This window comes from Schistocerca americana, chromosome 5, assembly GCF_021461395.2.
Source record: "Schistocerca americana isolate TAMUIC-IGC-003095 chromosome 5, iqSchAmer2.1, whole genome shotgun sequence".
NCBI classification, from domain to species: domain Eukaryota; kingdom Metazoa; phylum Arthropoda; class Insecta; order Orthoptera; family Acrididae; genus Schistocerca; species Schistocerca americana.
This window is the reverse complement of record NC_060123.1, coordinates 563165247-563186937: the sequence shown is the minus strand read 5'-3', so window position 1 is coordinate 563186937 and position 21691 is coordinate 563165247. Positions and strand designations below refer to the sequence as shown.

The following is a 21691-nucleotide window of genomic DNA, read 5'->3' as shown; positions in this document are numbered from 1 at the left end:
AAGACTTGGTGGCATTGTTCATGGATGATTTGCTAACAGCAACACAAACTTGGTCACATCACACTGACATTATACAGAAGGTGTTAAAAAAATTCTTGCAAGCTAATGCACCTGCCAGCCTGCAGAAATCTAAGTTTGGACACAAGAAAATTAAATTCCTAGATCATCTAACTATATCCCATGTTATACTGCCTGATGGTGCAAAACTGATGCAATAGCCAATTTTCCTGGTTCTTGTACAAGCAAGTAACTGAACGCTTCATCAGTCTTGCAGTTGTTAAGTGGGAATGGCTTTTAAGCTTATCACAAAAAATGTGCAGTAAAATGTGCAGTGGCACTGGTCACACAATTGCTATCTGATATTTGAAAATATTAAACAAGCACTGTTTACTCCAAGATGCTATACTACCCAGACATGTCAGCTGCTTTCTGAGACCCCGATCCTGTCCAAGTGTGAAAAGGCTTATTCAACCACCGAGTTAGAGGTGCTTGCAATTGTGTCCACATTCCAAAAGTTCCATTATTACCTTGCTGGAACCCACACCAGGCACCAAGCTTTCTATTAAGTTGCAAATTATTATACACACTACTTGGTAGATGGTCTCTAGTACTCTAGAAGTGTAGCTTTGATGTTATTCATCTCAAAGGCAATGCACTAGCTGATGCTTTACCTCACCTCCTTAAAGGTATACACGAAAACTCAGACATGAATGATCAATCTTCAGATTTTAAGGTTTTACTAATTAGAGACTAAGTCTATAGGGAATATTATTTAGATTTATCCAGAAATACGCCAATGTTGCAATATGCAGATTTTTAATGAAATCATGTTACACGGCAATTGCAGCAAAACCAAAATCAAAGGCTTACTAAGCGCTATACAATAGTAACTGGAGATTTACTCTATTACTGTACTCCAGAATCTAATCATTGGTGTTTTCATCCATACAGATTATGGAAATAAATTAATTTGGTATACCCATCATGCATAGGGAAACTTTGGTGTCATAAAATGTACCTAGAAAATCTGTAGTAATTGTCATTTGTTATACATGCTCAGGAAAGTGCAAAAATTACCGAAAACTTGCACTATTTGCCAAAAGACAAAAGACAAAAGACATGTGTTGTAAAGGCAAGTTGCACACCATACCACCTGTAAAGTCATTTCAGACATTACCAGTGGGCGACTGTGGCCCATTCCCAACAGCATGTTCAGTTGCCAAGTACCTTGTAGCTTTTTATGATTTGTTTACACATTATACAGTACAGTATCCCATAAAAATGCTACAAGTTCACCTATATTCAGGTAGCTACTGCATGATTATATCCCTAAAGTAGGAAAATCACTTGCTCTACTGCCTGATAAAGCCAAAAATTTCACTAGTTTCCATGGCAGGAATTTTCTAAAACATCAACAGATTAAGCACATACCCATATCAAAATACCACCTGGAAGCATACTGTGCTGAATGGATGTTCAGGAAGTAACTAAATTCATAAAGGCATACTGTCACATCAAGCAGATGACCTTACTCTATTATGTGAAACCGTTTGAAGAGATTATAAATAACCTTCAACACATGTCTACTAATTGTACACCGACAAAGTTAATAGTAAGGAAAAAGGAAAAGAATGTGTGGGTAAATTTACCCCATCAGATTCTATGAACACAGATTCTTGGTAAGAGAAGGTTCAAGAAGCGGGAATTACTTTGACAGACAAAGCAAATATAAGAAAAAAGTATTTTGACAAGAAATTATCTAGACCACAAAAGATTACCGATGGTGACACAGTTCTAATTATGGATCATCCCTAAACCAACACTATTACCTACAAAGAATAGGAACTGGTAACTGTTGTATACGGGTTCATTTGTGATCACAAGGATCCAAAAATTACTTTCTTATCCTGGGAGCAACAAGATAAAGGGACTCTATCCTCATCAGGATTTAAAGAAGTGTATATATCAATAGTTAGCAGCAAACATCTGTTGACACATAAAGACTGACACTGTGGTGTATACGTATTAGTGTGAACTTTAATTCAAAGTAAGAAGTAGATTTACATAGCCTCTGATTGAATACTCCAGTGGACTATGGGTATGAGTATTACATATGTGGGTATTTTAATATGTAAATGTCATAACAGCACATGTATGTTAATGAAATAATTTCATCACAGTTTCTTCCAAACCATTTCTGTGAAGATGTACTGTGGAATATTATTTAACTTTCTTTGCATATGATAGTAGTTTATGATTTCTGTAAATAGAAACAGCGGCAGTCAACTCTTACTTACTTTGCAAACGATATTAGTCAAGAGGTATAAATATGTAGTTTAGAATCTGTCAATGCTAGAGAAAGGGATATTTTTTTCCCATGGGTGTTAAAGAGATATATTACATTAACTGCAAGATACATGAACTGCACTTGCAGAAAAACTAAGTTGTGTTGTTTGTTCATGTGGGAGATAACAATATTAGCAACATGGGTTTATTGACACGTTAGGTATAGAACTCTTGTAAAAACAATTCTCACCAATATGATATGAAACTTGATTTTGAATGATCATAGTTATTCAGTTTACACTGGACTAGGTAGAGTCAATTTCCTACGAGTTCCCAAGTCTGTTTTGGCAACTTTCCCTCGTGGTTGTCAGTTTGATGTTCCATAATTTTCAGACCTAATGAATTTGGTGCAATTACTGATGGTTATCCATGGAGATAAGTAATAATATGGTGTAATCTGTCAATGCCTGAACCACTTGAAAAAAAAAAAAAAATATGTGCACATACACAGATATCAGGCATGAGCATGATTATAATACCAGAAGCACGGGTTTTTCATTTGTTATTTGACAGTAAATGGAGATTTTATTGTTATGCTGGTTATATTTGGTACTGCTGATTCATATGTACAGAGTGAATTTGTGTGAGATGTGGCAGCAATGTGAAATGTAGTACAGTGAGGACATGATGTAAATCATACTGACTTAATTGTGCAAAGGTAACCATATTCACATTTATACAGTAACAGAGTGATTCAGTTATGGACGACCTGTTAGTTGAACAAACCAGTTAATTGTGAATATTCACTTACCCACAGCTGGTGACTTGATGGCGTGAACGTATGAATCTTGAGTATGATGTATGAGAGTTAAATCATGAACATAAAGTAGTACAATACCATGAACAACATGCAAGAAGTTCCATAGGAGTGTACTGTAACATGCTAGGCACATTGTTGAACTGAACTGACTGTCGACAAAGATCACTTCCAAGACAGTATTTTAGTACTGTGCTATTGAGAGTATTATGGCTTTTAAAATATGTCCTGTGAGACGCTGTAATCAATGCACCATAAAGATTCCCAGTTAGAATGCTTTATGAGTGTGTAAACAGTTTCTCAGAGACATGTTCAACAGACTATTGTCTGCTATTAGCAAGAAATGATATATGTATGTAATAGAATTACTATGTTTGAATCACAGACTGCTGTCTCCTGAATCCCTCTCGATTCCAGTTGCAGTTGGTAAAAAATGATTAAGGGTATTGACTTATGTTTTCTCATAGAAACAAGTGCTTTAAAACAGTTTCAGTTTCATGAGGTTCTTACTTAATTTATTGCTCATGTTTTTGTATGAATGTTGCAAGTTGACAGCTCATGATGAAGTTACCTCATGCAATTTTCCTCAAGATTTGACCACATGCAGGAGCACATATACAAAATAACCAAACCATAGTGAAATAATATCCCACCCTGAGAGCAAAATGAATGAGCCATAATGAGAAAGATCACAAACCCTTAAACAAGTCTGTACTCCAGCACTTGATGAAACTTTGTTGTAAGTGAAAATTAATTAACTTCGTGATTGTTGTTGTTGTTGTGGTCTTCAGTCCTGAGACTGGTTTGATGCAGCTCTCAATGCTACTCTATCCTGTGCAAGCTTGTTCATCTCCCAGTACGTACTGCAGCCTACGTCCTTCTGAATCTGCTTAGTGTATTCATCTCTTGGTCTCCCTCTCGGTTTTTACCCTCCACCCTGCCCTCAAATACTAAATTGGTGATCCCTTGATGCCTCAGAACATGTCCTACCAACCGATCCCTTCTTCTAGTCAAGTTGTGCCACAAACTCCTCTTCTCCCCAATTCTATTCAGTACCTCCTCATTAGTTATGTGATCTACCCATCTAAACTTCAGCATTCTTCTGTAGCACCACATTTCGAAGGCTTCTATTCTCTTTGTGTCCAAACTATTTATCATCCATGTTTCACTTCAATACATGGCTACACTCCATACAAATACTTTCAGAAACGACTTCCTGGCACTTAAATCTATACTTGAAGTTAAGAAATTTCTCTTCTTCAGAAACGCTTCCCTTCCCATTGCCAGTCTACATTTTACATCCTCTCTACTTCGACTATCATCAGTTATTTTGCTCCCCAAATAGCAAAACTCCCTTACTACTTTAAGCGTCTCATTTCCTAATCTAATTCCCTCAGCATCACCCGACTTAATTCGACTACATTCCATTATCCTCGTTTTGCTTTTGTTGATGTTCATCTTATATCCTCCTTTTAAGACACTGTCCATGCCGTTCAACTGCTCTTCCAAGTCCTTTGCTGTCTCTGACAGAATTACAATGTCATCGGCGAACCTTAAAGTTTTTATTTCTTCTCCATGGATTTTAATACCTACTCCGAATTTTTCTTTTGTTTCTTTTACTGCTTGCTCAATATACAGATTGAACAACATTGGGGAGAGGCTACAACCCTGTCTCACTCCCTTCCCAACCACTGCTTCCCTTTCATGTCCCTCGACTCTTATAACTGCCATCTGGATTCTGTACAAATTGTAAATAGCCTTTTGCTCCCTGTATTTTACACCTGCCACCTTCAGAATTTGAAAGAGAGTATTTCAGTCAACATTGTCAAAAGCTTTCTCTAAGTCTACAAATGCTAGCAACATAGGTTTGTCTTTTCTTAATCTAGCTTCTAAAATAAGTCGTAGGGTCAGTATTGCCTCACGTGTTCCCATATTTCTAAGGAATCCAAACTGATCTTCCCCGAGGTCGGCTTAACTTTGTGATATGGACTTGCTATTTTTTTTTTATTTTTTTTTTTTTTAAGTTAGAAAATGAGTGAGAAAAAGAGATAGGGAGATAAGGAGAGAGAGAGACAGAGAGAGAGAGAGAGAGAGAGAGAGAGAGAGAGAGAGAGAGAGAGAGAGAATCTGGCAAACCGAAAAAATCCCGTATGACTGGAAGATTGCTCTGATTCATCCACTACATAAAAAAGATAATAAATCAGATGTAAACAACTATAGGAGGATCTTTCTATTACCAGATGCCTACAAAATTTTATCAGGTTGTCTCTTGAATAGAACACAACAGCAATTAGAGCCCAAAGTAGCAGAATGTTAAGCAGGATTCAGACTGAACAGATCTTGTCCAGAGAAAATTTTCAACCTTGAAACCATACTCAAAATGTGAGCTTTCAGACAAAAACCTGTAGTATGCACATTCGTAGATTTCAAAAAAGCATATGATTCAATAGACAGGTCCTCACTATTCCAAATTTTAGAAGAGAGGGAATTAGATCCTAAAACATGAGAAATCATAAAACAAACACTAATTGGCATGTAATCTAAAGTAAAAATTGTGGTGGAGATCTCAGAACCCTTTACATTAAAACAGGTGTGAGACAAGGTGATGGACTCTTTCCTGTTCTGCTCAAAGTAGTTCTACACAAAGTCATGGAATGATGGGAGAAAGAACTCAAGAAATGTGGGGTTTGGGAGCCAAGCTGACTGGGCATTGCCAAAAGCAACCTCTACATACCATATCTTGCATTTGCGGATGACCTGGCAATACTAACAGAGAATGAGCAGTCTGCAATCAAACAGCTGGAAATACTCAAAGGATGTGCAGAAAAAGTAGGTTTACAAATTTCTTTTGAGGAAACTGAATTCTTTTGTTCAAAAACAGAAATTGCAAGCTTGAAAACAAAATATGGCAAAATTAATAGGGTCCCATACTTTAAATACCTTGGAGAATTCATCAAACTGACATATATTGAAAAACTCTCGCAGCAACATCGCCTTCAAAAAGTTAAAAAAGACAACAACAAAAAAGTCAAGAGGGGCAAAAATTCGACACTAAGATACTCTCACAAAATCAGCAATCCTCTACGCAAGTGAAACACTAACCCTTAACAGAAAACAACAACTTGAAGACATTAAAAAAGAAGAGAGAAAGATCATCAGGAAAATTCTACGGGGAAAACATACCCAAGACGGTTATAGGCTAGAATCAATTAACAATCAATTAAAACAACAGAAATGTTTTCAAACATCAAAATTAATATTAGGGATAGGCAAATGAAATTCTCTGGTCATCTCAGCCGACTACCAGAAAACTGATTGATGAAGAGAATAATAGATTATGTAACATCACTTAAGAATTCCACACCTTGGTTAGATGAAATTCGAAAGGACCTAAATAATGCAAACATAAGACCAGCCAACATTCTAGAAAGAGACACCATCAGACACAAAGTAGACAAATGAAGTTTTATCCCAGCAACCAAAAGAAAAGCAGTAATGACCAAAGTGGTCAGATTGGCGTAAACAAGTCTTTTCGGAAAGAATGAAACTCTATTGGAAGAACAAGAAGAACTCAAAGAAGAACTGATTGAGTTATTTGCTTAACGTATTCCATTTCTGGTGAGAATTCACCAATAATAATAAAAATAATAATACAGTGCAAACAGTAATGGTCCTACCACAAACAAACAGCATGTAAAGAAGGAAAACAACTCTGATTCATTAGGCGTAGTTGACAAATCTACAGTTTGTGTAACAAACTAACAGTAACAACAACAACAACAACAACAATAATAATAATAATAATAATAATACAAGGTTATTCTACATGATGGACCATTTTCAAAACTTCGTATTTATTCAAGTACAAATCCAAAATGAACAAGCTTTATATCAATGAAAAGAGGAAGTTTCAAAGTTTTCTTTTCATAATGTTTGATATCAATTTAATAATTTGAAATAATTTGTAATTAATTAGTTTTTAATCATTATTTAATAATTAGAAATGTGATGAATGTTATAAATGTTCAATGTGGCCACCGTTGGCTGTACAGCAAACATCGACACAACAGCCAAACTCATCCCACATGCGAAAGCAACCTGCTATTACTGTGCACATGGCAGCAGTGATCCAGTTCCGCAGATCATTCAGAGTGAGTGGTAGAGGCAGGACGTAAACAGCTTCCTTCACATAACCCCATAAGAAATAGTCGCAGGGTGTGAGATCAGGAGATCTCCATGGCTGGAACTGGATAGCCAGGTCCTCAAGTCCCCTGCGACCGATCCAGCGCTGAGGAAGGAAGTAATTCAAAAAGCCTTGTACATCACGGTGCCAATGGGGTGGAGCTCCATCCTGTTGCAAAATTAAGTCCTGGGAACCTTCCACAATTTGAGGGAACAGCTATTGTTCCAACATGTCCAGGTACGTGATTCCCATTACAGTTCTTTCTGCAAAGAAAGCTGATCCATAAACCTTTGTATGGGATATGGCACAGAACACATTGGTCTTCAGTGAGTCTCTTTCATGTTGCAATGGTGAATGTGGATTTTCCAAACCCCATATGCAAAAATTGTGTCTGTTGACTTTTCCACTAAGGCGGAATGTCGCTTCATCACTAAAAATTACACGCTGTACAAAGGCTTCATCCTCCATCTTTGCTAGCACATAAACACAAAATGTGAGATGCTTCTCTTTGTCATTGGTGTTGAGTGCCTGCACAAGTTGTAATCAATAGGGCTTGCACAGTAAACGCCGTCTCAGAACTTTCCATACAGTTGGTTGGGGTATCCAAGTTCTAGACTGGCTCTGTTGGTAGACTTATTGGGACTGCGCACAAAACTTTCTCAAATCCGTCCTCTAACACATGCAGTCAGCCTGTACTTTTTCCTTTGCAAACACTCCCAGTCTGTTTAAATTGCTTAAACCAACAGCTACTGCTTTTGCGAGTTGGTGGTTGAACTCCAAATTTGGTAGAAAATGCCCGCTGCATTGCAATTTGCGACTCACTTTTCGTGAATGCAGAAAACCTCGTGCTCCACAGTCGCCATCACACTCACAACTGACAGTGAAATGGAATGACGGCCCTACTGCCGTGCGAACTCTACCAACCACTTCTGAAACCATCACCGCCCGCCTGCCTGCCTGCCACCGCCTGCCAAAAACTTTGAAATTTCCTCTTTTCATTGGTATAAAGCTCGTTCATTTTGGATTTGTACTTGAATACATACAAATTTTTGAAAATGGGTCCATCATTTAGAATAACCCTTTATTGTGCAAACAGTAATGGTGCTATCACATTCTCGTAAGTCACAACAAATTCTCACCTTTGATGATGTCTCCTCAAAGACAATGATGTAATGAGTTATGTTTGCTACACAATCCTCAGTCCATTAACACACCTGGTCTAATATTTCATAAGTGCACATTTCCTTTATTGAAGAGGGCTGAGGAAATTAACTGAATGAAAAGTGTCTAGAAATTAAAAACTGTTACATCAGCTGGGCCCAACAATTTATAACATTTTGGGACTGCTGAACAAAAAGCATGAGCAGAGCATTCCCAAATCGAGGTATCACAACACTGAAAATCATGAAGTCTACACAATTTCGGAGAGGAACTGACCCACATATTTCATCTTAGTCATAGACCATGGAGTTGAAAAATGCACAAACACTTATAAGAGTGCACAAATCAAAGATTGGTACAGAGTAATAGAAAAACCTCATGAAGTGACAAATTTTTTAAATAGTATTGTGAAGAAGTTGTACACCATAATTTGCCTTCGAGACATATAGCCTTCACAATGAATTACACAGCAGAAAGAATGATGATGATCCCCACAACAGGTCTTGAAGTCAGGAAGGCAATACAGAGATTGAAAATATAAGAGGTCAGCAGGCATAGATGAGATTTTGGTCTCTGTTCTGAAGATGCACATAGACAGCATACAAATTCCATTAACAAACATAACATATAATTATCTAATCAGTTCTTTTGTTTCTGTATTTTTCCAAGGCACAACAGGCATGCCCAAGTTGTGCCCTTACTAATTAAATGAACAAGGAGAATACAGAAAACTGCAGGCAGTTTCACTACTGTCAGCATTCTAAAAAATAACTGGATCAATCATCAAAAACAGAGTAATGAGTTACATGAATAAAAACAACCTGTTTAATGAAGAACAGTTGGTTTCCGCAGTGGCAGAAGTACAATATCAGCTATTACAGAGTTCACAAAAGTGGTATTTGAAGCTCTTGACAAGGATGACTATGGCACAGGTATATTCTCAGACCTGTCCAAGACTTTTGGCATTGCTGACCATAAAATGCTACTGAATAAACAAGAAGCACAAGGTGTAAGAATAACGGCAAATAAGTGGTTCCAGTCTTACCTGGAAAGCAGGACGTAAAAGGCAGAGATTGTTCATCTGCCTGTTGATGATAAAATTTTTAGTACAAAAATTATCAGATAAGAAATATATAAATGTAGGTGTGCCTCAGGTTAGTCTATTGCATCAGAATCTGTTCTTAATATGCATGGTGTAACTACATTCCCTTTACAGAATTTGAGGACAGGTTCCTTACACCAAAACAAGAAAAAGAGTCTACCAAACATGGGCTCTAAATACATCCCTTGAGAGCTATGAGCACTAACCTTCGATACTGTGAAACATTTCTTCTGCTGCAAGCTCTTTGATTTCCAAATTTTGGAGTAGGTAGCATGGACCAAAGCAAGAAAAAAATTGACCAGTAAACTTGGGCTTTAAAATGCTTACCTGAAGAGCTATGAGCACTTCTTCAATAGAAGAGACGTGTTTCACAGTAGTGAAGATGAGCAAGTGTGCATAGCTCTTAAATTAAGCACTTTAGAGCCCTTGTCCACTGGACATTTTTTCTTGTTTTGGTGCATACTATCTCCCCTCAAAATATGAAAAGCAAAGAGCTTGCAGTAGAAGAGATGTATTTCACAGAATCAAAGATGAGCAAGTACCCACAGCTCTTAAGGCATCCATTTGAGAGCCTTTGTTTACTAGAATTTTTTTCTTGTTTTGGTGTTAAGTAACCTGTCCTCAAAAACTGTAAATGGAATTTAGTTACACACTGTACAGCAATGACTTTCCAGAGAGCATATAACCTGATGAAAAAGCTCTCTTTGTTGATGACAGCAACATCCTAGTCACTGATAAAAGACCAGAACTCCTAATAGAGGAGGCAAATGAAATCTCAAGGCATGTTTATTATTGAACAGTATGTAATCAATTAACAGTAACTGTAAAGAAAACAAACAACAACCCATGTCTTGTGGCGACTTACTATTCATACATACATTCAATTCTTAGCTGTTAAATTCTTTCCTGGGGATCAAAGGCTAAAAACATGGACACAATTACACAATTTTTAAACTGCAGAAAGGGTCATAAGAATAATAATTATAAGTAGCAGTCAGGCTCACTGCAAAGAACTATTCAAAAAACTGAATAATTTAAGGGTAAAGAAGACCACTCAAATGCCTGAGGCCCTACAGGGCATGTGTGCCTGTTGGTGTGTGTGTGTGTGTGTGTGTGTGTGTGTGTGTGCCATTCAGTTGTGTATGTCAGGGCAAACATTAGTAAGTATTTCACTAATACTTCTATACACAATCATGGGACAGGAGCCAGTTAGGACTCAACATTTAACAAGGGAAAATAAATCAAAAATTCAAAACAGCATTTTATATCAGAGAATAAAATTGTGTAATAAATTGCCCAAGAAGACAAAAAACATTACTAAAATCCACATATTTAAAAAGACAGCTAAAACATAATTTAAAAAAGCACACACTTCACAATTAAAAATTGTCTGAATGACATAGAAAAGGGGTCACCGCAAAACATAATTATGATGTAATGCTTTCACAAGCAAATATGCAGAGATCTACAGTGCACCAAAGTTAGTGTCCAGTCCCTAGCAAACTGAAATTGACGGTAACAAAGTATCAGCTGAAATGCTTAACTCTGTTTTCAAATATTCTTTTACATAGGAAAATCCATAAGCATTGCTCCTACCACTGAAATCGTTAAAACTGAACAAAGCTGCAGGGCCCAATGAAATCCTTAACAGATTATTTATTAAATCTGTGCTGAGTTAGCCCTTCTTCCAACTAAAAGTTATCACAGATCCCTAAAACAAAAAACTGTTCCCAGTAGTTCGAAGAAGTACAGGTAACACCCATCTACAAGAAAGTTAGTATTGTAGAAGTGATCTACAAAACTACCTTCTAATATCCTTGACATTGATTTGTAGTAGCATCTTAAAACATATTCTGAGCTCAAACATAATGAGGCATCTTCAACAGAATGATCTCCTCCATGCCAACCAGCATGGATTCTGAAACATACAGAAAGCTTTGGATCGAGGCACTCAAGTAGATGCAGTATTTCTTGATTTTCAAAAAGCATTTGACTCGGTACCACACCAGTGCTTGTTGCCAAAAGTTCAGGCATATGGGGTATCAAGTGAACTATGTGACTGGATTGAAGACTTCTGGGTGGGCAGGACATAGCATGTTATCTTCGATGGAGAGTCATTGTCAGATGCAGAAGTAAATTAGGGTATGTCCCAGGGAAGTGAGTTGGGACTCTTGCCGTTCATGTTGTACATTAATGACCTCGTGGACAATATTAATTGTAATTTTGGTCTTTTTGCAGATGATGCAGTTAACTATAATGAAGTACTGTTTGAAAGAAGCTGTATAAATATTCAGTCTGATCTTGACAAGATTTCAAAGCAGTGCAAAGACTGGCACCTTGTTTTAAATGTTCATAAACATAAAATTGTGCACTCCACAAAATGAAAATATGTGGTATCTTATGACTATAATATCAATGAGCCACAGCTGGAATCAGCCAACTAACACAAACACCTGAGTATAAAATTTCGTAGGGATATGAAATGGAATGATTGTGGGTAAAGCAGGCGGTAGACTTCGGTTTATTGGTAGAGTACTGCGGAAGTGCAATCAGTCCACAAAGAAGATTGCTTACAAATTACTCATGTCATCCATTCGAGAATTCTGCTGAAGTGTGTGGGATCCGTGGCAAATAAGACCAACAGGGGATATTGAATGTATACAGACAAGAGCAGCAGAAATGTTTACATGTTTGTTCAACACGTGGGAGAATGTTACAGCAATGCTGAAGAAAGTAAACTGGCAGACTCTTGAAGACAGACATAAACTCTCCTGAAAAAGTCTACTAATAAAGTCTCAAAAACATATTTTGAACGATGATTCTACAAATATACTACAACACCCTCTATATCACTCACATATTGATCGTGAGGACAAAAAAAAAAAAAAAAAAAACATACACCATCCAAACAGGCCATGAAGGCCCTACGTTACTGACCGGCCACCATGTCATCCTCAGCCCTTGGGTGTCACCAGATGCAGCAATTATGGAGGGGCATGTGGACAGCACACTGCTCTCCCGCCCATTGTCAGTTTTTGTGACCAGCACTGCTACATCTCAATCAAGTAGCTCCTCAACTAGGCCTCACAAGCCCCGGCCAAATCAGCATGATAATGGTCTTTTTCATAAATGAAGCTTCATTGCATCATGGTTTGCAGAAAACAAAATGGATTTGATGGGCAATTTGGCAAAAAATCTCTCCTTGGAGCCATCAAACACATTTTGGATGGACTAGGGCATGGGTTACATGTCCAATCAATTAACTTAAAACAGCTATTCACTGGATGCTGCTTCTATTTTACTTATACCAAAACTGTTACAAGAATCACAGTTATGAACAGTCATAATGCTTAGCAAAATTTCCTACTATTTTGGAGAACTTTGTCAAGCTAATCTACCTTTCAATGCCTGTTGTTCTGCATTGAACTTCTGCTTGTGTTTTTCTTTGTTCCCCTGTCTCTTGAGACTTATTATACTGATTCTATTCTCCAATTCTTCAAGCACTAACGATTTTGCTGCTGAGTGCCCTTAAAAGGCAACCACAATCACAATACTGTTTAGCAATAGCAGTTTTCTTTATTAGGAAAGGACAAGAGAGCACAGCTATGAAATGTCGAAAGTTCTATGATCCATTACACATACAGTAAATATTTCCACAACCTGATAAGCATTAGTAAACTAAATGTTTTAACAGTACCAACATCCATACTTAGAGACTCTGCTTACCTTTCAACATTCCTGCTTTGTATGGCTGCCATGAGTCAGCTGATTGCCCAAAAAAATTTCCAACACACAGAAGGAATTCAAAGGGTCCGTTTTTTTTATTTACATTTTCCACTCGTTTAAAGAGAGTTGTGAAATCTCCATCCACACTGCCACAAACTAAACTGTAAAAACAATTTGTATCATAGAAACACAAAAGTAACACACACACACACACACACGCACACACACACACACACACACACAAACAAACAAACAAACACACCAAAACACTAGACAGTAATTTCAGACAGTATTCTATCACATTATCAACGATTTTGTGATTACATATTTACAAAAACTTAGTTCTGAGACTTTGACAGATGAATCATTCACAGGATAGGGGGAGGAGAACTTTAACTGCATGATATTGTTTATCGACTTGTGTGTGTCTACGAGGAAAGCATGAGAAATGAAGAAATGCATTGAAATCAGTGACAGAGAAAAATTCCAAATGGGATATGATAAATTTACTATTAAAAATATACAATCCTGAAGCTCTAACTATAAGAGGAGAAGAGTGTAGTGTAACATGGCATTGTTTATCTGTGGCTATCTATGGGAGGAGGGTGAAATGAAATTAATGATACTAAAAGAGTCCAAATGAAAAACTGTTATGACATCAAAATATTCAACACGGCATCCCTCACTACAAAATCTGATTAATTAGTAAGAGTTCTGGAGTTTAGAATGAACAAATAACTACAGTATGTAGTAGGGACTAGACAGGCGAGATCAGCAGGTTAAATGGGAAGAGAAAATAACAAACTAAAATGAACAATAAAGAGGAAAATTCTTGAAATTCTGAAGGTTGTATCTACAGTCAAACTTAAGAAAGTGGTGATACTTAACACTGATTAACACAAACGTAACAGGAGTCTGACAAACTTGTTTACTTATACATATGGTGGGTGTAAAAGCATAATTTGGAATTTCAAATTGGGCAACATACAAAGGAAGCTACACACATTAAAAAGATATGCAGATACACAGCAGACAGTTGTCTGTTACATTTCTGCACTTTTTTTTCAGATTACTTTACTTCTATCCCGTGACTACACTAAGGCATTTAAATAGAGGGAGAGTTGCAGTAATCATCACAATTGCAGTGCTCCCTCAATTACATGCTCCTCAACAGAGAGCTAAATCAAACCAGGCTGTAAATTAGGGTTCATTAGTGTCCCCTAATAAAAAAAAAAGCACTGACAGTGCTTCAGCAACCATAGTGGCACTGCAAATAATAATAATAAAAAAAAAAAAGCTGTACAGTACTTGTGTATCTCAAATGTGTGTGGGCTGTGATTCAAAGGTTACAGGGAATGAAAGAATAAGCCTTATCAAACTAAAAAATAAGGATCTTCGGCATATACCAAAACCAAACAATAACCAAGATAAAGACAGTCTGATCACAAGTGAATATCTCTTTGCACATCTGTGAAATCAAAATAATTTAGCAGTGCTAACTGGCATAAACCACAGCTGTTGTAACTGCCATCATGGCTGGTCTCCGTATATTGGTATAACCACTCAGTTGGAAACCAGCAGTATTCTTAAAAGTCCTGGATGCTCCTGCAGTGTTGCAACACAGGAGTTACGTGACACTTGGGGCACTTGCATGTCAATATCCCTACCCTAGCATGTATAAGTACTGGCCACCCAGCTGACAAGAGGCATTAAACTGGCGACCGCTGTGGAGCAGGTTATCGCCATGTAGCCCATAGAAGCAATGTTGTTCTACCATCTTCTGCTGGTGGAATCATCAATGTCTACCACTCTATGGGACTGCCTACTACACAGTCCAGTATCAACTCCAATGGGCCAAGGACAGCAAAATGAAAGCTGAAATTTTAAATTTAGCATTTGAGAAATCTTTCACGCGGGAGGATCGTACAAACATACCGCAGTTTGAGTCTCGTACAGATTCCCATATGGAAATAGTGATAGACATCCCTGGGGTTATGAAGCAGCTGAATGGGTTGAAAGTATATAAATTGCCAGGTCCTGATGGGATTCCAATTCGGTTTTACAGAGGTACTCTACTGCATTGCCTCCTTATTTAGCTAGCATTTATCGCGAATCTCTTGCCCAACGTAAAGTCCCGAGCAACTGGAAAAAAGCGCAGGTGACGTCTGTACATAAGAAGGGTAGAAGGACGGATCCTCAAAATTACAGACCAAAATCCTTAACATCGGTTTGTTGCAGGATTCTCGAACATATTCTCAGTTCGAATATAATGAATTTCCTTGAGGCAGAGAAGTTGCTGTCCATGCATCAGCACAGCTTTAGAAAGCATTGCTCCTGCGAAATGCAACTCGCCCTTTTTTCACATGATATCTTGCGAACCATGGATGAAGGGTATCAGATGGATGCCATATTCCTTGACTTCCGGAAAGCACTTGACTCAGTGCCCCACTGCACACTCCTAACTAAGGTACGAGCATATGGGATTGGTTCCCAAGTATTTGAGTGGCTCGAAGACTTCTTAAGTAATAGAACCCAGTACGTTGTCCTCGATGGTGAGTGTTCATTGGAGGTGAGGGTATCATCTGGAGTGCCCCAGGGAAGTGTGGTAGGTCCGCTGTTGTTTTCTATCTACATAAATGATCTTTTGGATAGGGTGGATAGCAATGTGCGGATGTTTGCTGATGATGCTGTGGTGTACGGGAAGGTGTCGTCGTTGAGTGACTGTAGGAGGATACAAGGTGACTTGGAGAGGATTTGTGATTGGTGTAAAGAATGGCAGCTAACTCTAAATATAGATAAATGTAAATTAATGCAGATGAATAGGAAAAAGAATCAAAGAATCCTGTAATGTTTGAATACTCCATTAGTAGTGTAGCGCTTGACACAGTCACGTCGATTAAATATTTGCGCGTAACATTGCAGAGCGATATGAAGTGGGACAAGCACGTAATGGCAGTTGTGGGGAAGGAGGATAGTCGTCTTCGGTTCATTAGTAGAATTTTGGGACGATGTGGTTCATCTGTAAAGGAGACCGCTTATAAAACACTAATACGACCTATTCTTGAGTACTGCTCGAGCATTTGGGATCCACATCAGGTCAGATTGAGGGAGGACATAGAAGCAATTCAGAGGCGAACTGCTAGATTTGTTACTGGTAGGTTTGATCATCATGCGAGTGTTACGGAAATGCTTCAGGAACTCGGGTGGGAGTCTCTAGAGGAAAGGAGGCCTTCTTTTTGTGAATTGCTACTGAGGAAATTTAGAGAACCAGCATTTGATGTTGACTGCAGTACAATTTTACTGCCACCAACTTACATTTTGCGGAAAGACCACAAAGATAAGATAAGAGAGATTAGGGCTCGTACAGAGACATATAGGCAGTCATTTTTCCCTCATTCTGTTTGGGAGTGGAACAGGGAGAGAAGATGCTAGTTGTGGTATGAGGTACCCTCCGCCAAGCACCGTATGGTGGATTGCGGAGTATGTATGTAGATGTAGGATTGAACCAAGGTCCTTACAGTCACCAACTCACTTGATGTTTACTATTGCCAGCCACAGCCATTCAGATGTTGGGAGCCAGGGTTTGCTCCCTGGATGACACTGCCCTCTCCGCAAGGTGCCGCCAGTCAAGCAGCAATATCATACGGCCGCTGCTAGAAAGTAAGGGGTGACTGCATCACAGTGCCAGATACTCAGCATCAATTGTGCGGAGTACCTGACTAGCAAACACACACTGCTTCAAGCCACACTGCACTGCTTGGAAATACGGAAGCGTCCGATCCCGCCCGTCTGTTTTGACCCATGACGTCACAAATATGGCGGAAACAAAAACAAACACACACACTTTCCACAAGAAGCCTAATGACACTAACGGGACAAGCGCGGGAAATGGAGTGTTTTGGGTGGGGGGGGCAAACTAAATATAAACAAATTTAGACGCCTTGCGTAGCTACAACGTGTAAGTGAAGACAGCCATGCATGAATACCCACCCACCTCCCCAGGGGTCGTAACCCCTGCAACCCGTAGAAGATAAAGATGCTTCAGTAGCTGATTAGTGTTTTTTGTCTTTTTTTAAAAAATCTCGCGGGATAGAACGAACAGATCAGAAAAATAAATAAAATAAGATAAAACAGAACTGGAGACAGCCACACTCAGACCAAACTCCGCGCCGTCATGACGTCACACACAACACCCTTACGTCACGGGTCAAAGCCAACGCTTGGGATCGGACGCTTCTGTCGACCCCACTGCTTCACAAGCTGCAGCCAAGATACTGACAATGCATTGCCATCAGGAATCGCAGTTCAATGCCCACTCCCATCGGCTGTACAAGGACACTGGATCTTGGTGTATAGCAAAACTAAGAGATAACTAGTCCAAATCTGAGTGCGACTAGATTTGCATCTGCTTCCACTAAGAGACCAGAATCTGGGGTGACAGAGTGGAACCTTCAATGATGAATAGTCTTCTTCTCCTGCCCCCCCCCCTCCCTGCCCCCAACCACCACACAATGGGGTCAACACTACCCAGCAGTGTCAATGCCATTACAATCTACTACTGGATAATGTTCAATACCACACTGCCCCAACCTGTGCATTGTGAAATGTCTGGATATTCTTTGGCATTTTGTCTTTTATATTTCCACTAGTATTTATTCCAGACTCACATTAGCAAAGAGCACAAACAAATGCAGAGTCCGGCAGCAATCCAAAGCAGATTCCAGGAGCAGAACTAACTCCTAAGTTAGATGGGTTGTCTGTAAGGCAACCTGCATCTACATGACTACTCTATACGTGTGTAACTGTTTGGCAGGGGGTTCATAAAACCATTTTCAGGTTATTTCTTGACCATTCCACTCTTGAGTAGCACAAATGAAAAATGACACCAAGATCATTCTCTGATTTCTCTTATCTGAGGTAGAGTCCAATACATTGTAATCACTCATTAAACCACAGATTCCAGAAGGCAATCCAAGTGAGCAGTCACTCACATCTAAAGGTTAAGCCGCAAGCAGAGTACAGGTCACAGCAATGTCAACAATGGAGTGCAAAACTTGCAGAAGATGGAGCACAGTGAGAATCAAACACATTGTGCTTGTAGCTGATTCAGCCCAGTCCATGGCACCATCAGTGTGGCACAGAGATCAGCTGAAGAACAACAAAGTCTTCTCAGCTGCGTTCAGATAGTCTGGGAACTAAAATCTGATGGGAGGCATCCTTTGCATTATCTTCCACAAGCTCTGTGATCAGTTCCTTGTTTACATTAGCTGGCTGAAAACCTGCCTGTGTAGTACCCTCTTTATTGTTGTAGTCTGTCTCCAGATCTAGCTCACATGTATGTCTTCTGCTTCTGCTGGGATACAAGACTGTCCACCAAGTGTTCAATAAACTGTTGTAACTGGTTCCAAGTGGGATAAATTAGCTTCAAGCCAGCAGATACCACAGGCCAGTTCACTTGTATGATTCCTGCCTGCTGAAGGAAGGTCTTTACAAGACGTGGTGAGCTTGTGCGTCATTTTCTTGAAAGACTTAAGCACCATCATAATGTTGAAGGCAGCATTGGACAATAAGTTGTAGGATCCTGTCCTGATACTACACAGCCCTCAAATTACGCTTAATAACGAGAGGCAACTGACATCCATACTCAGTTACAGGTCAAAACATGTTTGTTGAGCCTACAAGACTGCATGCCAGAGAAGTGTATTGGTAGCCAGCCAATCGACACCCTTCAACGATGAACATAAGATGGCAGACAAATCCTGGACTAATCAGTGAAGACCCATTGATCTAAGTTTCGCTTCTGGTGTCTCTTACAGCAAGGCACTGGAGGTTTTGTACTGTTGTTTGTAATGTACACTTTCAGGCAAAATTGATTGAGAGGAGATGACTGTATACTGTTTGAATTCACACAGCCATCCCAGTTGTCTCAAGGGGAAAAAAAGGGAGGGAGGGGAGGGGGACAATCACTAAGAGGCCGATCTTCAATGTTTTATGCCTCACAGTAGTAGATGAATATTCAAATTATGTCACTGTTGTACGCCAATTCGGCAGGATCTTCCTATGCTGGTAATACTTTTTGTGAAAAGTGACACGTTGCATACAGCCTAAGTTTAAAAGGATTCTTTGAGACATTTTGACAGGCTGAATAGCACACACAAATGACACTGCCATGTTCACAATTTGAGGACATAGTGCACATTACTGAAGAGTAGTGAGCATGTAGTTTTACTTTCACCTCAATTACACAGGTGACAGCCCAATCTTGCTGTTTCGAGTTTTGTGACCTGTTGGGAAATGGATAGCATGATGTCATGTCACATTGTCACTGCTATTATAGACATTTTAATTTGCCAAACATGACTTACTGAGAATCTCAATGTTGACGGAATGTCAGAAAATGGCTGAGCTGGTGTTCATATAAAGTTAATTTGTGGGAGGGTGGGGAGACTAAACTCAAAATGTTAAAATGTTTTTCAGCTAGAGTTGACCTGTGTCTCACACGAAACTCATACAGTGGTGTTGTGTCACACAAGTATATAATGGAACTATTTATCAGAAATGTAAAAGACTGCTAAGAGAATGTTAAATGTTAAGAACAAAAGGAGACCAATAGAGAAGAGGAGGAAAGAGTTGTCACTGTTCTGATATTTCTTACATCCTGTTCAACATAGACAGTTGCAATTATGTGTGGGAGGGGGGGAGTTAGATCTCCATATGCTTAACCAAGAACAGCCTATACACTCTCAGTCATTTGTAATATCGTCTTAAGAAATCAACTTTGAGTGTTGATGGGTAAGGCAAGACGAAAGCACTTACTGGAAGCACAAACACACTGAAGAGGCGAAGAAACTGGTACACCTGCCTAATATCATGAAGGTGCCCTGTGACCACGCAGCAGTGCCGCAACACAACGCGGTACGGATTCAACTAATGTCTGAAGTAGTGCTGGAGGGAATTGACACCATAAATCCTACAGCGCTGTCCGTAAATCCATAGGAGTACGAGCAGGTGGAGATCTCTTCTGAACAGCATGTTGCATGGTATCCGAGATACAGTCACTAATGTTCATATTCAGGGAGATTGGTGGCCAGCAGGAGTGTTTTAACTCAGCAGAGTGTTCCTAGAGCCAGTCTGTAGCAGTTCCGGACGTGTGCGGCATCGCTGCAGGCAGCAGTAGTACACACTTTGCAACATTAAACAGAAAGGTAGAGATGGAGATAGCAGCCAGTGTACCCAAACTGCAAAGTGGGCGTCTACACACTTGAAGAAGCTTAAAGGCATAGAAAAACAAACCAAATTTCATTTAACCAAACTGCAATTATTTTGTCTGAGAATTCAGGGGATCTTCAACCAGACACTTCAATGGCTAGTGGTCGCCTCTGATAATGTTGTGGAAGATGCACAATATTTCAGCAAGACACATAATCATCATCTCCAGATGCTCCTGAAGATAACGAGCAGCTTCCACAACATTATCCGTTGCGTCGCCTGTGAACCAATGAAGCAGTTACCACGTCAGTAAAGTCTCAAACAGCATATCTGGCACTGCAATATTTGAAGCCTGTCAGAAAGAACGAACGTTCAAATACATTACACATAAAAATACTTACATTTTTATCTTCTCAGTCATGATTCGATAACTTTAGGGTCAGTAGGCCAGTTAAAATTACTGAAATAATTCGAAACAATGTGCTTCTCTATAGAAAGACATTCTAACATCACTAGTAAGTAAGATAACGCAAATGCCCGTCTACCTTTTGGTTGACGCTAATCTGTTTACCAACAAACACAATGCCCTTAACGATATAACTATCGATAGGTAACTAAATCAATCGAGAGTTTGGGGGGGAAATCGCATAAAGCCAATCCGCTGTCACTAATTTAATTACAATTTCAAAACTGCTACAGTATTTTGATGGTCTGCACAGTCACACTGGCGAATATTGCAGCTCTAGCAATGATTATGCTTTATGCTTTATGATTTTTCAACTCTCGTATTTGTACGTGGCTGCGAGTCTTCGCTTCGTTGTCGCAAATTTTAGGTTGGCACGTAAGTTCGTAGCGTTTTTTTTTTTTTTTTTTTTTTTTTTTTTTTTTTTTTTTTTTTTTTTTTTTTTTTTTTTTTTTTGCGTGTTGGTTTGTGGGATAAAGACCAATCTATGTTCCAGGCGTTATGGGTTTATGTATGAATTGTCATTTTTATTTGTAATTCACTGTTGCTATTTGAGTTTACAAATTGTCATTTGGAGATAGTGAGTGGACTTGTGGACACTAGAAAGTAAAGAAACCTGAACATTTCCAGCATATTATTCTATTTGAGTTTAATATAGGGTTGACGGCAGAGGAGGCTGCCAGAAGCATTGGCGCAATGTATAGTGATAATGCCTTTGGGCAGAGCACGGAAAGAAAATGGTTT

At 39.0% G+C, this 21691-nt stretch overlaps 1 protein-coding gene across 1 annotated transcript in view; it reads right to left on the bottom strand.

The window, feature by feature from the left end:
* LOC124615830 (CWF19-like protein 1) overlaps nt 1-21079 on the bottom strand; it is a 149856-nt gene extending 128777 nt beyond the window's left edge. The window contains exons 1-2 of the mRNA XM_047143979.1: nt 20886-21079; nt 13276-13436 (exon numbers count right to left, since the gene is read on the bottom strand). Of these exons, the coding sequence (XP_046999935.1) occupies nt 13276-13436; nt 20886-20905 (181 nt within the window). The 5' untranslated portion in view covers nt 20906-21079. The remainder of the gene's footprint in view (nt 1-13275; nt 13437-20885) is intronic.
* Nucleotides 21080-21691: the final 612 nt, after the last annotated feature.